This window comes from Lates calcarifer, linkage group LG10 (genome assembly GCF_001640805.2).
Source record: "Lates calcarifer isolate ASB-BC8 linkage group LG10, TLL_Latcal_v3, whole genome shotgun sequence".
Taxonomy (NCBI): domain Eukaryota; kingdom Metazoa; phylum Chordata; class Actinopteri; family Centropomidae; genus Lates; species Lates calcarifer.
The window spans coordinates 22,790,139-22,805,877 of record NC_066842.1 but is presented as its reverse complement, the minus strand read 5'-3'; the positions used below and the strand labels follow the sequence as shown (position 1 = coordinate 22,805,877).

Here is a 15,739-nt window from a genome sequence, read left to right as displayed (position 1 = left end):
ATCTGTCACTGTCACTGTGTCTGCCTGTCACTCTGCTTGCTGGTCTATTTGTCATTTTGCCATTCAGCTCATCTTAGCTGTCAGCATACAACTCTTGTATACCTGCTGTCTACCAGTCAGTATTTCCAGTGTTTCTTTTCCAATCTGTCTTTCCATCTTCTTGACTATTTCACTGTGGAAGTCAAGTAGTGGTTTTATTTAGTTAATTTCAAAGACTAGAGCTATCTATCTATCTGCTGCAGAGTCATTTATCAGTGACAAAGGAAATCCAAGAATAAATGAGTGGAGAAACACAACAAATGGTGCGATATAATTGAAAACCTACCTTCCTATCTTGCCGTGTGATATGGATGAAAATGCTGATCAGGTCCAGTTAACCTTGATTTTAGATCAGGATCTTATGAGGCAAAATCTGAAATGCCTTTGAAATAGGGTTTATTTTAAGGAGTATAAAAATTCACCAGATCTCAGCAGATTTTGGACAGCACCATCAGAACCCACCTAGTTCAAACAGGCTGTAGCCCAATATTTTGTTGAGACCGCTTACATTGTTGAGCCCCTCTAATTTGTCACTCATCTCCATCTACCTATGTATCTATCTATTTTCTCCTTATTAAGAGCCAGTTGCAACAGCCGTTGGTTCAAACTTAGCCCAGTTATGAAGTCAGTGTTTACTAAATGTACTGCACCACACAAAGTTCTTATGTAGAGCTAAGTTTTATTAATACTTACACCCAGCAACTGCAAGGTGTAACCACTAGCTAACTGAACTAGCTAGCTACAACTGACAGCAGAAAGAACAGACAGACAACAAAAAGGCAGCTTGACAGCACAGCTTGCTAATAATATGACACGGTTAATATTAGGTATAAAAGAGGTAATAATGTGATTTACTCCTGACACTTGATCAGAACTACTGTGATGTAACACAGGAGGACTTGCAGCTTGTGATGCCACAGTGTCTTCCTATTTACATTATTGATTTCTTTAAGCATGTATTTACTAGTTATTTTTTTTTTTTTTTTATTTTTCCATGTGTCTGTATAGTATTGTTTCAATGACAGTTGCAACAGGGAAAAAAAAAAAAACTCCCTTTCTCTCTGTGGGCATCTGAAACGTGAATTTTAAGCACACTGGGGATTTTGAATCTGTACTGCTGGGATTTTGAGAAACTTCATTAACAACTGCAATAAAGAAATGAGACACAGCAGGAGCTGTATCTTATGGGCCATCAGCTGGACTATAAAAGTTAGTAGCACAGGTGTTTCAGATGTGCACAGTTCAACTTGGACCAAATGAAAATCCTACTGTTTCTGTGACACCTGCCATATAGACAAGAATAGAAAAATAACTTTAATATTCGCATAATATTCCCTAGGAAACTAATAGCTTGCCTGAGGTGGTCAATAATATCCTTGCAATGAGCATGTTGTATTTTGTGATATTTTTATCTGCTGCAGTGTCAGTATAATATTCATATAATATTCCTTCAGGGAATTGTGTGCCTGCAGTGATCAATAGTGAGTTTACTATGACCTGATTGTACTGACGGCATGCAGCAGTGGTCTCTCTCTGTCTTTTCTACCCCTGACTCTCTGGGGGAGTCCCCTGCTAGAGTAAGGAAGAGAAGGGGGGAGGAGACAGAAATAGAAATATCCTCCAAGAAGAATCATATCAGACACAGGATGTTGTTTTCTAGAGTTTCTCCTGTGAATTAAACTAGCTTGTAAACACATGCAAACATAACATTGTCACCTCAACTCACTAGCCTATTCATCCTCTGCAGCCTCTGGCACACACACACACACACACACACACACACACACACACACACACTTAAAAACTCTTCTCTCTTGTACACACACAAATGAGGGAGAGCCATCATGGGGATATTAATGGAGCCAGATACACAGACGGAGTCAACTGAGCTTTTAATAGAGCATCTCCTCTTCCTCTCTATGGATAAATAATACAGCAGTCAGCAAATCTAGATCTAATAGATGATATTGACCTTTGGGGGTGGGAAAGGGGAGAAAGAGAGTGAGTGTTGGGACGGCACAAGTGGAAATGGAGAGAGTGAGAGGGAAAAAGTGAGGGAGGGAAAAAAAGAGCTGAGAGAGTTGCGATGCAGAGGGATACACAGTGTCAATAGACGCAAGGAGCTCAGACAAAGCATCTTAATCAGAATGCGACGAAGTGGTGATCAGTCACGGGGATGACAATGTAGCAGTGAGTCGCAGAGCTGTAGAGGCCCTGACCTCAGCTGCACTGCAGATAGAGCAGAGAGACTGGTTGGGCACCACTGGCCCTCAGAGGCTCTCTTTCTTTGCTTGTATCCCCTCTCTTTGTCTTCTCTCTTCCTCTCTGTCCCCTCCTCCTTTCCCCCTCTATCTCTCCTTATCTCCCTCTTTCCATTTTGATTACTCTCTGCTGTTTCATCTGCCCCCTCCTCCCTCCCGTCCTTTCTCCCTATATTTCTGTCTGCTACCCACCATCTGTCATCCGTTGTCTTCCTCTGTCAGCCCCACCCCCTTCTCCCACTCATTTTCACTCCCTCAATCCAATTCAAGGAGCATTATTGGCATCATAAGATAAATTTTACTGTCTCTCTGTCTCTCTTTCTGAAACATTTGTCTTCCTCTTACTAATTCTCCTCTTGTAATGCTATTCCACAAAACTCGGCTGCGTCCTGTACAGGCTGTACAAGTCATGGTCAGTCAACAGTGAGTCCAGTACACTCTGTTACATCAGTGCTGAAGTCAAGGCTATGTATTCTTTATTACCTTGCTCATGAAGAAGCAGGGTGAAAATAAATGCTACTCATCCCAGGCTGTTTCAAAAGTATTGTGGATGGTAGAAGTGTTGGGATGTAAAGAAACAGCCAGTCTAATAAAATGTCCAAAAAGTAGCCTTACAGTCTGAGATGGCACTGAAAGTGACTTTTTTGTGTTTAGTGACACCAGTGTGGAAAAGCCCTGTAACAGATTTAAACATCGTTACGCTACAATGTGCTGCTCATGCTGCAGGGACTACAGCTGCAATGCATTTTTTGCTCTCCTCTTGCAAAACTATGTCTTTAAACAGGTCCACAATGACCACTTGAAATATGCTCAAAATAAAAACACATGTATAAGCATAAGCAAATTCATACGTTATGAAACATATGTCAAAAATATATAGTTGAGTCCCATATATATGATGTTTTTAGACCAGAGGCATAGTGAAGTGGCTTGGTGGTGAATTTAAGTTGGCTTTACCATATCAGGAATAACAAAAAGTAATGCAGGTCTGCTTTAGATTAAGTGGCTTAGTTGACTCCCCAAATGCTCCTAAGATCACCAGGGGTCCCTGAGAGTGTGCGAGTGGAACCCTATCACATAAGAAAAATATTAACTACACTAACTATTAACCAATTCTCATATTATCATTTCCCTATCATTCATATTTTGCTCAGATGTCTGTGGATAGATGTAGAACTAAGCTCTAACATTACAGATTCCCTCAGATGTTGTGACTTGAGGCACGATCATATCAAATAAGGGTCAGATAACAGTCATCCTATATGTAATTACTCTAACCTGAACTTTGAGGGAGGTGGAAATGTGCCTCCCAGACTTTCTAGTACTTTTCCGAGAGAGAAGTCAGCACTTTGTCAGAGGGACTTCTTTCTGTATCCAGGAAGTGACGGCGAGGACTTAATGGGGTCGAAACAAGCCGAGGGAGGTCGTCCCGTCTCTACAAAAGAAGTTGGGTGGAAGAGCTCCGTCATGCTAGCCAGAAACAGAGAGAAGTATACAGGAAGTTAAAGGTTTGAACTTTTAAAATAAGAGCACTCAAGCTGGGTAGTGGAAAAATAGACATTAACACTGTACACTGGTAATAAATAACTGGCCTGTAGCATGCAGCATCTAAGATATTCATATAGGCTACATTTCTGGCTGATAAAGGCAAAAAGGTAAAGAAAGAAAGGAAAAAGTTCACATTAATCAGAGGGGCCAGACTGGCTGACCTGCACATGCTGACTCAGTGGATGGATGACCTGACAGGATTACCACCAGTGAATAGCCAGATATTTATACCTACCTGACTGAGAAACCAAGTATGTATACTGAAAAGGAAAACATTTTTTATTATTTTATTCATGGTCTTTGTGTGAGCACATACAGAGTATTTTACATTCATACCCCTTTTTACTGGCCTACTCCATGTTTCTCCTAAGATGCATTTTGTTCTACGTTGCTTGTAGCACCAAGCAAATGCAGCAGAGTTTGTCGACACACGTTTTATTTTGAAAATGCAAACCGGAACATCCTGTGTTGGATTCCGTCTCTTTACTTCTCTCTGGCTGTTGGAAGGTGGTCCTGGTCGAAAAACACCGTTTAGGAAAGCAAGCGACGGGAGCACTTTGCAAGTTTTTGTACTGTCCCTTCACACTTCAAAACGTCTCTAAGACAAACTATGAAACTCCGGAATTGACACAAAATATTGTTAACGGAGGAAATGATGGATTTGACTTGTTTGTCCTCGGGAATAAAGTTGGGAAACTACGAGGTGAAAATGGAGAGCTCAGCTGAGTGAGAGTGGGGTGAGGAGGCTGGATTTGGCAAAGTTGGAAGTCCTGCCCTGCTGCTAGCAAGCTAGTTAGCATGCTTAGACACTTCGCTATTTCGGATAAGTTATGAGGTGAGATTGAAAGTCACTTTACACTTGTAATGTCGGTGTCAGTTGTGAAAGTTTTTATAGATGGTCCTAATGTTACCATGTGCAGCCGAAAACCACGACCTGATGTGTTTTTGACCATAGAAAAAAACAGACATGAGTAGGGCCTGGCCATTTTTTAAAATTCTAAAAAGTTTCTCATACATTAACTGTGTCATGGTTTCTTGTAGTTTATAAAGCATTTCACTGTATTTCGAGGGGTGTTTACAGTTAATTTGCTGTAATCATGTCAAGTAAGTAAAGTAAGTGGAGAAATATTTAATAAAAAAATATATTTAGTAACATTACAATTTGGATACCCGCATATAAGTGACCATCTGTGTCAGTGCAATTATTTCTTACAATGGCAAAGCATTCCCTTGTTTTCTCAGCCATTTCAAAACATGTCTAGATAGCTGTGAGTTTTACAATGTGGCCTTATACAACTTCTATACAGAAATTATGTATTGAAATCTGTTACGGTCAGTTGCTGCTCATGGCCACTGTGTATATAATTTAAATCTAAAAAAAACTGCTCCTGTCATGACAGCATTCAGCATATACACAGACATAGTGCTCATGTATTTGGTGAGCCTAACCATGAACACTCAAGTTTCATATTTCATTTTGTGTTCTGCATTTCAGATATTCCCTCTGCTGTTATCCAGACTGTGATTCTCCAGGGGAGCCTCTTTATCTTTGGCAAGACCGCTGCTGACACTGCAGCTTCTCCCAATGGATCGAACCATATTTGATAATCTTATTTTCTGTGGAGGCTCTGCATGAATCCTCAAGATGATGTTGCATTTCTTCTGAAGCCAACCTGACTTAAACTTGGTTTAAAGAGGCTCCATGCCCTGGGCACAACACTCCTTCCCCTGATCAATTATTTTTATGTCGTGAGCATCCATACCAACTCTGCTCGTGCAATTTTCTTCACAACATTCAACATTTTACGCCATCTGAGATGGGGCCCTGCTAGCTTCTTCAAGGGGCTTGAGGTATCCCCCTGGCTGCTGACAGTGCTGCCTGGCTGTGTGTGTACAACACACATTGGCACAGGTCTATAAAAGAATACTGTAAGAAAAAGACAGCCAATAATAAAGTACTTGCTGGAGGAGTTGAGACACACAACGTGTTTGCCAAAATGCATTCATGAACTCTTTGACTTTTAAACTGGACTTAAGTGGATGTATTGGACATATTCATGAACTGTGACTGCTGATGCCAGCTCGTTGGGACTTGAGTGGGTGTAATCAGCTTTATTCATGAACCCTCTGTCTCAGTCTGGGTATAGTCTGGATGTTGGATGCCCTGAGTGTGTTGAATCAGCTGTTGCGGTGATGAGGCAGGGCTCCTGGTGGCCTGTGTGGCTGACTGGGCAGTGGCCCAAGGTGATGTGATGGGGTGCAGGAACAGCAAGGTCCTCCCTGAGCCTCCAGGGGATGTTCAGTTGGACCTGGTCAAAAAGGTCAGTAAAAGACAATAATGTTACTACTAGTAGGAATTACAAAAATGTTGCCACCACAGATACTTTTGTTTTTTTCCCCGTTTGTCAGTTAATTGTGTAGTTTGTAAAATGTTGTAAACAGTAAGAAAAGCCTGTCACAGTTTTTTAGAACCAAAGGTGACTTCTTCAGATGTCATATTTTATCAGACCATCAGTTCAAAACCTAAATATACAGAATTTACAGTAACGTACAGTAAGTAGCATTACAGTAACATAAAAGTAGCAATTTCTCATAATGGGGAAGCCAGAGCCAGAGAATAATCAGTGTTTTTGCCTCAAGAATGACTGACAGTTAATGTTACTGTTAATCAGCTAATCAGTGAACGAGCTAATTATTTATTGATTAAAGCTCTATGCATAGAATTTAATGTGATTATGACATCAAAGCCATCTGATGGCATGTGGGTTTTTTCTCCAGAAAAATGAGACATTCACTGTGAAAATTTGTGTAGTCTGTGTGTAATTTGCCCGTCAGAAAATTTTGCAATCCCAAAAATCCCAATAGATATTCATCTTTAATGTGGATATTTGTTGGTTTTCTGAGTCCTCAATGATATGAACCTGAAAATATTCGGCTCCTATTGGTCAAACAAAACTAGACAACTTGGGTTTTGACAAGACATGACAGTAATTTTGTATTATTATTTAATCAATTAGTCAAGAAAAACATAGGATTGATAATAAAGATAATTGTTTTCAGCCCTACTAGACAGAGGTGCTGTAATGAAGACCTGTCTGCAGTAGGACAACAACAGTCTTAACAGAATCAATAAATAGAGGGATTTGTTTTTAATCTGTTGCAGATATATCATATCACAAATATGATTTATAATTTCCATCTGTGAAGACCTGTGTTGTATTTTTCAGGTTGATCCTCCCCAACCTCCTCAGACAGATATCTTTAAGCACTTCATACGAGGAGATGGCACTGGAAGCAAGATGGGTGGTGCTGGTGGAGGGGGCGGTGACAAGGCTGATTCCACCTCCCCATATCAGGCCCAGGCGCAAGCTGCCACTCCCACCGCCTCCGCCCAGCCACCCAAGGACCCATCCGAACTGTCGGACCCTCAGCGGAAGAAGGTGGCAAAGTATCGAGCCAAGTTTGATCCCCGGGTCACAGCCAAGTATGACATCAAAGCTCTGATAGGGCGAGGGAGTTTTAGCCGAGTTGTGCGTGTGGAACACAAGAGCACGCGACAGCCGTACGCTATCAAGATGATTGAGACACGTTACCGGGAGGGGAGGGAGGTGTGCGAATCAGAGCTGTGCGTTCTCCGGCGTGTTCGTCACACTAATATAATCCAGCTGATGGAGGTCTTCGAGACGGCAGAACGTGTTTACATGGTGATGGAGCTCGCCACTGGAGGAGAGCTCTTTGACAGGATCATCGCTCGTGGCTCCTTTACAGAGCGGGATGCCACCCGGGTGCTGCAGATGGTGCTGGATGGTGTCAAGTATCTCCATACTTTAGGGATCACTCACCGAGATCTAAAGCCGGAGAACCTGCTCTACTACCACCCTGGGGCCGATTCCAAAATCATCATCACTGACTTTGGTTTGGCCAGCAGCAGGAAGAAGGGAGATGAGTGTCTGATGAAGACCACCTGTGGCACACCAGAGTACATTGCCCCTGAGATCCTGGTGAGGAAGCCCTATACAAATGCAGTGGACATGTGGGCGCTGGGGGTCATATCATATATTCTGCTGAGTGGAACCATGCCCTTCGAGGACGACAACCGCATGAGGCTCTACCGGCAGATCCTCAAGGGGAAGTACAGCTTTTCGGGAGAGGTGAGGAGTTAGGTCTTTCACTCTCTCTCTCTTTCTCTCTGTCTGTCTCTCTCTCTCACACACACACACACACTCCAGCTGACTTCACCCATATTGGGACTACATTCTTCACACCGCATGAGGCTTTGTCAACAGATTTCTAAGAAGTTCAGCTTTTCTTGTGAGGTGACATGGTTTTAACACGGACACACACTTTTTCACACAACAAACATTTTACACTTAACTCCTCACCTCTCAATTCATGTCCATTTCTGTCTCCTGTACCTTTTACCTCATCATCCCTCACTCTCATTTATTTGTCCTCTCTAAGTCAATATGCCCTCCCTCTGTGTGTTCACAATAATTTATTCTCTATCTGTGTATCTAGTTGGAAGAATGCTGAGTAGTCTGTTCCTTTGTTTCATAGCGTGGGATGTTTATGTTACCAGTGAGCTTTACAAAAGAGGCCCTTGGTTAATGTTTGCCCCACATACAGCTACTCCAGCGCAAATAATAGCTGAGTGGATTTGTTATATTTAATAAGAGCAGTTGAATCATCTCAGTTTTCTAGGGATGTTTCCAGATTTGAACTTCTCAAATGTCTGACAGGTACGATAAGGTCAGGTCTGATGCATTTGAAAGTTGAAATCACTTCCACAGGACCTGTATTTTAGCTGAAGTCTGCAAATAGTAGAGCAGAGCCACTGGATGGAGGCTAGGTATGTCCAGGGAGTTGTCCTTGAGATAGATAAAGAGAGCTTTTCACTTGAATTTACCACTATGTATACTTAGGATGATTCAGTGGGTATTGAATCTCACAGAAGACTAAAAGAACTGTTTGTTTTTTGTTTTTTTTTTTACACCAGAGCAATGACAGAGCGGTCTTTACTCTCTGTCAATACAGGTACAGTTTAGGACCCAAAAATTATATCTGTAAAGACCATCCATCATATTTTCGTCTGAAAAGCTGGGGAGAGAAGGCAAATTGATGGCCTGACTTAACAAGGTTGTAAGCTGGCATTGCAGCTCACTGAGGACACGTAAAATCCCAATTCAAGCCACAGCATCATTATATGTCCTTTAGACCTGCAACAACTGGCCACTTTAGGACAGTAGAAGCAAGTCGTAAACACATTTTAAGTTGACACGGTTCAACGTCTTAGCCAGCAGTTGCTCAAGTGTTCACCTTAAGAATACAAGTCCAATGTAGACTCTCCTTTTGGCTTTGTTTTTAGACTCCACCAATCCCTTAGTGAAATCATGTCTTATGTTGAATGCATTTGAATTTTAAAAAAACATTGTTATTATGCATGTTTGCTAGCTGGCAGTCATTGGAACAGAGTAAACCAGTATGTGTATATTGATGTTGCATTCTTGCACAGTGTGTCTTGTTTGTGTAATACAAAACAAACTGGAACACACATTTAAAAACATCGCTCTGTAGCACCACTAGTGGTCACAAACTCCACAGGGTGCCTTTAACTGATTGTAAGCAGTGGCCTCCAGTGGCTAAATGCTTCAGTCAAACATAATACACCACTGTAAATTTAAAAAGCTTGTGAAAAATGATAGTGCTGCTCAAACAATCAGTCGATTGATTGATTAGTCCATCATTTAAAAAAAAGAAAGAAAGAGAAATTGTGAGGGGTATTTTTCACTATTTTTGTATATTTTGTAAGATTGAATTCATATGTTGATATGCAGTTTATTGTAGAATAAGAATTGATTTTCCTCCATCAAGCAGTATAGCCCTTTCCTGGTGCTAATGCTACTCTTTGGATTATATTCTATGTTTGGGGCATCTGGTGGTCTAGTAGTTAAAACGCATACCATATAACTGCAGCAGGTCTGGTTCTGGCAGGGAACCTTTTTGCACATCATGCTCCTCTTCCTCATCCCAGTGTTTCCTGTCCATACCTCTGTGCATACCTCTACCAAATAATGCCATAAACATACGTTTCAAAGAAATATGTGCTGTGTTCTGCTGTGGTGGCTGTGCATTGATTGAGTGTTTTATGGTGGCTTTTAACATACCATACCATACTTTTAACATACCATACCATACCAGTCATAACTGAACATATTAATTACATAAAAGCGTAATTTTATCTCCTCCAGTCAGATGCAATACAAGAGCTCACACTATGTCACTATCACACACAGAAAGGCCTGTGATGCCTAAGTAAGAAAATGAGATGAGAGTTAAGAGAGTAAATGAGAGTAGGAGTTGAGGTGGAGCAGACTTGAATGCATTTCCCTTGGGGACATGTGTCTTTAGCTGTAATAAATAATGTTCACATTTACAGCTGCAGTCCAAGAATGAATCACAGCCTGGACATTGTTGTATGTGGAGGAGAAATGTATGTCTAAGGGTTATATATATGTGTTATGTATCTCTAGCCAGCACTGGTGATTTACCTGCTGTATGAGGGATAGCGGGTTAGTTGTCTACTGGGAGACTGAAAACACAGCTGGTTGCCAAGCAGGACATCATGTACAAGCTCTGTGTGTGTGTGTGTGTGTGTGTGTGTGTGTGTGTGTGTGTGTGTGTGTGTGTGTGTGTGTGTGTGTGTGTGTGTGTAAAGGCACGCAGCGTTGATATTCCCAGTGCCTGCCAAAGTAGGGGGTAGAATTTGACTCACCACCAGTCACTCGCATTAAATCATTGAGTCCGTGTCTTAGAATCAACAGCCAAAATGTTTGCTTTAAAGGACATTTTATTTTCCATTAGATCTTGTGGGAACATGACATTCTGTTCAAACAAAATGCATGCAAAGAATCAAGCAGAGGCACATCAAATACACAACCCCACACCCTGTGTTGCATCTGACAATTTCAAAAGACCAAGAAGACCCAGTATGTAGAATAAATCAAATGACTAAAACTACTTGTTTGTTGAAAACTCAACACACTCAACGTCTTTTCAGTGTACTAGACATTGTTGTTGCTTTATGTTGCTCTGCTGCCCTCATGTGTCTAGATGACAGAGCTCTGCTGATGACAAACTAAACATTTTTCAGTAAGTATTCTAGTTTTAGACTCAGTTCAGCTCAACACATATGCACAAGCATGATTTTGTGATATCACAACTGGAAGCCAATCATAGGCCAGTATGTAACAGTATGTAAAAACATCCACGTTACGTATTTTGAGAATGATAAAGTAGGTGACATCTTGTGTCAATATTTGGTTTCCAGATTTTTTCAAGGGGGGTGGGGGATTATTATTCAAAGTTGATCATTTTTTAAATGTCTCAATATAGAGTATGTCTTGAGGGCATCTCTAGAAATATTCAGGAAACAAACAAAAATAATGCTGCTATTTTTATCTGTTTTTCTCTCACTATCTAACATAGAAAGTTTCTCCTATTTCCACCTATTTACCTGTTAATTTCCTTTGCCTTTAATTGTTTCCTTTTCATAGCAGAAAGAGGACAGGTGGACAAAGCCTCTGTTCTAGTAATCATTACCATGTGATGTAGCAGTTAGGCACAATGTTAGTTACTCCTGAGCAATATGGCTCTGTGCCCATACCTTAGTTAGGGAACCACTGGTTCAGACTATGTAGAGCACTGACACTAGAAAAATCACTGTGCTCTGTTTGTTAATTACAGTCTGTCTGTCTCCCATCTCTAGCCATGGCCCAGCGTGTCCAACCTGGCTAAAGACTTTGTGGAACGAATTCTAACGGTGGACCCCAGCGAGCGGCTCACAGCTGGCCAGGCCCTCAAGCACCCCTGGATCGTCAGCATGGCCGCATCCTCATCCATGAAGAACCTACAGCGCTGTATATCTCAGAACCTCCTGAAGCGGGCATCTTCGCGCTGCCACAGCACCAAGTCAGCCCAGTCCACGCGCTCCAGTCGCTCCACCAAATCCAACAAAGCTCGGCGGGTGCGAGAGAAGGAGCTGCGTGAGCTGAACCGCCGCTATCAGCAGCAGTACAATGGCTGAAACAGCCAGTGACTGTAACAGACCTTATACTTAATGGGAAACAGCACTACAGTGACTGAACTTTTACTATGACTACAACCATTCTAATCTGCTGCCAGTGTTACAGGCCAAAATGGCTTTAAGTCATGGGGCTGTAACTTGACTAAATCAGTGGCTACAAGCAAAAGTAAAATAAGGTTGAAAGGTAACTGCTGCCAGTTGAGATTATAGAACAAGGTAAAAGTGATCATTGATCTCCAAAGACAGTGAAATTAATGAATTCCTATGGCATTGTTTCTCCTGATGAGAACACAGAAGGACACACCAGTAAAGTATTGTACTGCAATGGCTACATCATCTCTCCTTCCATTCCGTCACCTTTTCTTTGGCAGGATGGTGCCCTCCACTTCTTTCTTTTTGTCTTTCAATTCCTGTGTCTCTACATATTTATTTATTATTGTTGACATGATTATTAGTCTCCATTCAAATGGTCACTGGATAATGACCTTCCACAAGGATCTGTTGAACAGAGTTCTGGGTGTTGAAGTTCCCAAGAAGAAAGGGATACTTTTAGAAGTGGGGAAACCAAATTCCCCTCACTCATTCCTGATTGAAAATTGCTGTGAATTTATTATTGTACTAATTGTACAGACCTTGTCTTAATATATGGGTGATGGAAACACACTGCAGTATAACCACACCCTCGAAGGCCAAAATGAAGGCATGTTTTTATTAGTCAGTTCTAAGCTTATCTAATCTTGCCATCATTGCTCTGTTAATATCATTGTTCCAAAGCTGTCAAAAGATTGTGAAGCTGTTTTCTGTCAGTCTTTAAATGTATTGTTTTAGATAATAGGCCACACAGCCCCACTCCCAAGTATTTTTCTTTACTCATGAAGTATTGGTTATGAGCCTGTCCTCTATAACAGTATTCAAATGATTCATTAGTCTTTGTAATAGTATGTGGTCGTTTGGAGTGTTCAGTGGTCTTACATTTTGCTTGTTGGTTACAGTGAGAGTGGCACACATAAAAGCAGCGAGAAAGACAAAATCTTAAGTACAGAGAGCGACTGCTGTCGGTTGTACCAGCTCTTTGTAAGTTCAGACTTCATCTCGTTGTAATGCTATACTTATGGAGATTTACAAATTACTAAATTAAAATGGGTTGCACCATACAAGCTAGTCCTTACATAGAGATTAATTGTTACACACAGTAACTGCCAAGCATTAACTGTTATGTACTGTTTGCTAACTGAATTAGCTAGCTGGCAGAACTAATGTTAGCTTGTTAACAAACAATACAATACTGTTTAATAACAAAAATAGCATAGCTCACGTTATGTTGTGGAAAAAACAATAGACTAGGTGACTGTTTTAGCTATGTTAGCATAATCAATCATTTCTGCTCATTCAAAACTGCATCAATACCACTAACCCTGAAATTATGCATATATATGCATATATAAACAAAATAAAGTTATATCAAAGGATTGGCAGTTGAGTTTAAGGTTTGTGCCTGAAATCTGTTAATTTTAGCACTTGTGATGCTAGTGACATTCCTCTTAGTTTAAATGGTGCAACCCAGTCTCCGATTTGACACTAGCTAGTAGTTCCTAAACACTGAAGGTCTTTATGAATAGCTGGTCCAACCCAGTCCTTAAGACATGACATCTTCTCTAGTTAGTGTTTGTTCCCACTCAGCCATTGGCATACTGTCAGAGTGATTGTAATTTTTTTTTTCTCTGTTAAAATGGCAAGGTGTTAAAAATTTTACTAGCCAGTGTGAAAGGTAGTAGATACGCGTGTAGCTCAGAATATGGAAAGAAAACTCCAAGAACAGAAAGATTTTCAGAAATATTAATCCATTTAGACATTAAAGTCAGTGGAACACATGCTACAAAGGACCAGAGGGTTTGGAGGCTTTGGCTTTCAGTAGTTTTACAGAGCCTGGGGGTAAAGTATAATTCATTTTCTCCAGCTTTCAGTGGTTGCATAGTGTAGTGCAGCAGGCTAGGTAGGTTGTGTCTGAATCCAGTATTTCTATACTGCACTAAAAACCAAAATGAAGGAAACCATTGAAGATAATAAGGAGCATGTAGAGGTGAATCAAATGGCCATTAGTACATATAATTTTAAAGCATGATTTATCAAACCTAGCACATGCAATATACAATCTAATGCAGATTGAGATGAACTTTTCTCTGTAAGTGCACTTAATTCAGAAGCAATTCTCAAGTCTGCCTTTTTGAGTGAATCATAACCAGTACACTATCCATCATGTGGATCGTCAGCATCCTTACATGATATGGTGTTGTGACCACTGAACTACTCAGAGCTGTGGACATAATGGCAGTACTCTGAAATGATTAGGAATTTTACTTTTTGTAATATTGTGGTATAGTTTAAATGGTAAAAGGCTGCATTGCAGTAAAGTGAATGTTCTGCATATATTAAACGAAACAGAGTGAAATGAACAGTAGATGCGACTGCTTGTTAGGATTAGCAGTTGATTACAAATTATTCTGAATTTTCTTGCATTTAATGATCTTCATTGCCGAGTTGGTCAGAAAATGTGATATCAGAAGTAACACAACTCAAAGATTCAGGAAAATTGCTAGGTTTCATTTTCCTTTTTGCTCTTTTATCTGGCAAAGCACTTCATGTACAAAGTTTGATAGAATTTTGTTCATTGGACCTGTTCACTGCATTTCCATGTTTTTCTCCCTACAGGAGACTCCTAGTGTAAAGATGGCACACCCTGGTCTTTTCTTCTTTATATGAGAATTTTGCTGTGATCTGCCCCAGAGTTACTAAGTGTGCTGTTGTTGTGAACTTTTTTTTTAACACATACTGGAAACCTAACCGAGCCATGTCAGCTGACCTCAGTTTTTCCCTTCCTTTTTGTCTTTTTGGCCTTTCTTGTTCCAGGATGCTCTGTCATCTTTCTGATGCTACTTTTTCCATTAGCCTTGATGTAAGTGTACCTTTTGAACTTTTTATTTTCTCTGTCCCACTGCTGTCATCTGATCTGATATCTCACCACTTGGTGGGAGTAAATTGCTTATATCTTAGAGACTCTTAGTGAGGCTTACATTAGAACTGGTATCAGTACACTCAGATCTTTACTCTGTCTACATTTGAGAGATTCTCTACCCAAAATGTGTCTTTTTAATATCAAATGCAAATGTAGGCTTGAAAAGGTGCATTGTCCTTAGTTTACGTCTTCACAGAGAAAATACCTGTGGTCATATTTAAAGACAGGTTTTGGATGAAGTATCACTAAAAAGTGTCACACTTTCTACAACATTAAATATAATGAGATTTTTCAATTCTGTTACTTCACTGATTTCATCTAGAGCATAGTGTCATTGTGAAATAAACATTTTTAACCTGTTTGAAATGTCAGATATTAAGAATCACAGTCACAAAGTAATCATTTGGACTCACAGGAATTGCAGTGGTTGAATTAGTCTGCAGCATTGTTGAGTGCCTATTGTATACCATGTTCAATGAATAACCAAATCAGTTCATTAGCAGTTTTTGCTGAATGTCAGCACATTTTCCTTTCATGTGTTTATATATATATATGTGTGATTTTTATATAAATGCTGTGTCCTAAATGAAGTAACCAACTCAACACTGTTACCTGCCAACAGTTGTTCATCTTTTGTTACTGTGTGTCAAAATGAATAACACTTTGATTCTTCTACCATTAACTTTTTTTATTTTTTTAAACGGTGAGTTGTATGTGCCAATAAAACACCTGAACCTGACTTGCTGGATTGCATTTAGATTTTTTACACTATTCTCTGAAAGAAGGATGATTGTT

At 40.3% G+C, this 15,739-nt stretch overlaps 1 protein-coding gene across 1 annotated transcript; it reads left to right on the top strand.

Annotated features, from left to right (window-relative positions):
* The first annotated feature begins 4,321 nt into the window (after positions 1-4,321).
* On the top strand, positions 4,322-15,683 carry pskh1 (protein serine kinase H1). The gene is made up of 4 exons (XM_018703600.2): positions 4,322-4,683; positions 5,344-6,169; positions 7,076-7,999; positions 11,614-15,683. The coding sequence occupies exons 2-4, from the start codon at positions 6,101-6,103 to the stop codon at positions 11,929-11,931; spliced, it is 1,311 nt and encodes a 436-aa protein (XP_018559116.1). The 5' UTR covers positions 4,322-4,683; positions 5,344-6,100; the 3' UTR covers positions 11,932-15,683.
* The last annotated feature ends 56 nt before the right edge of the window (positions 15,684-15,739 follow it).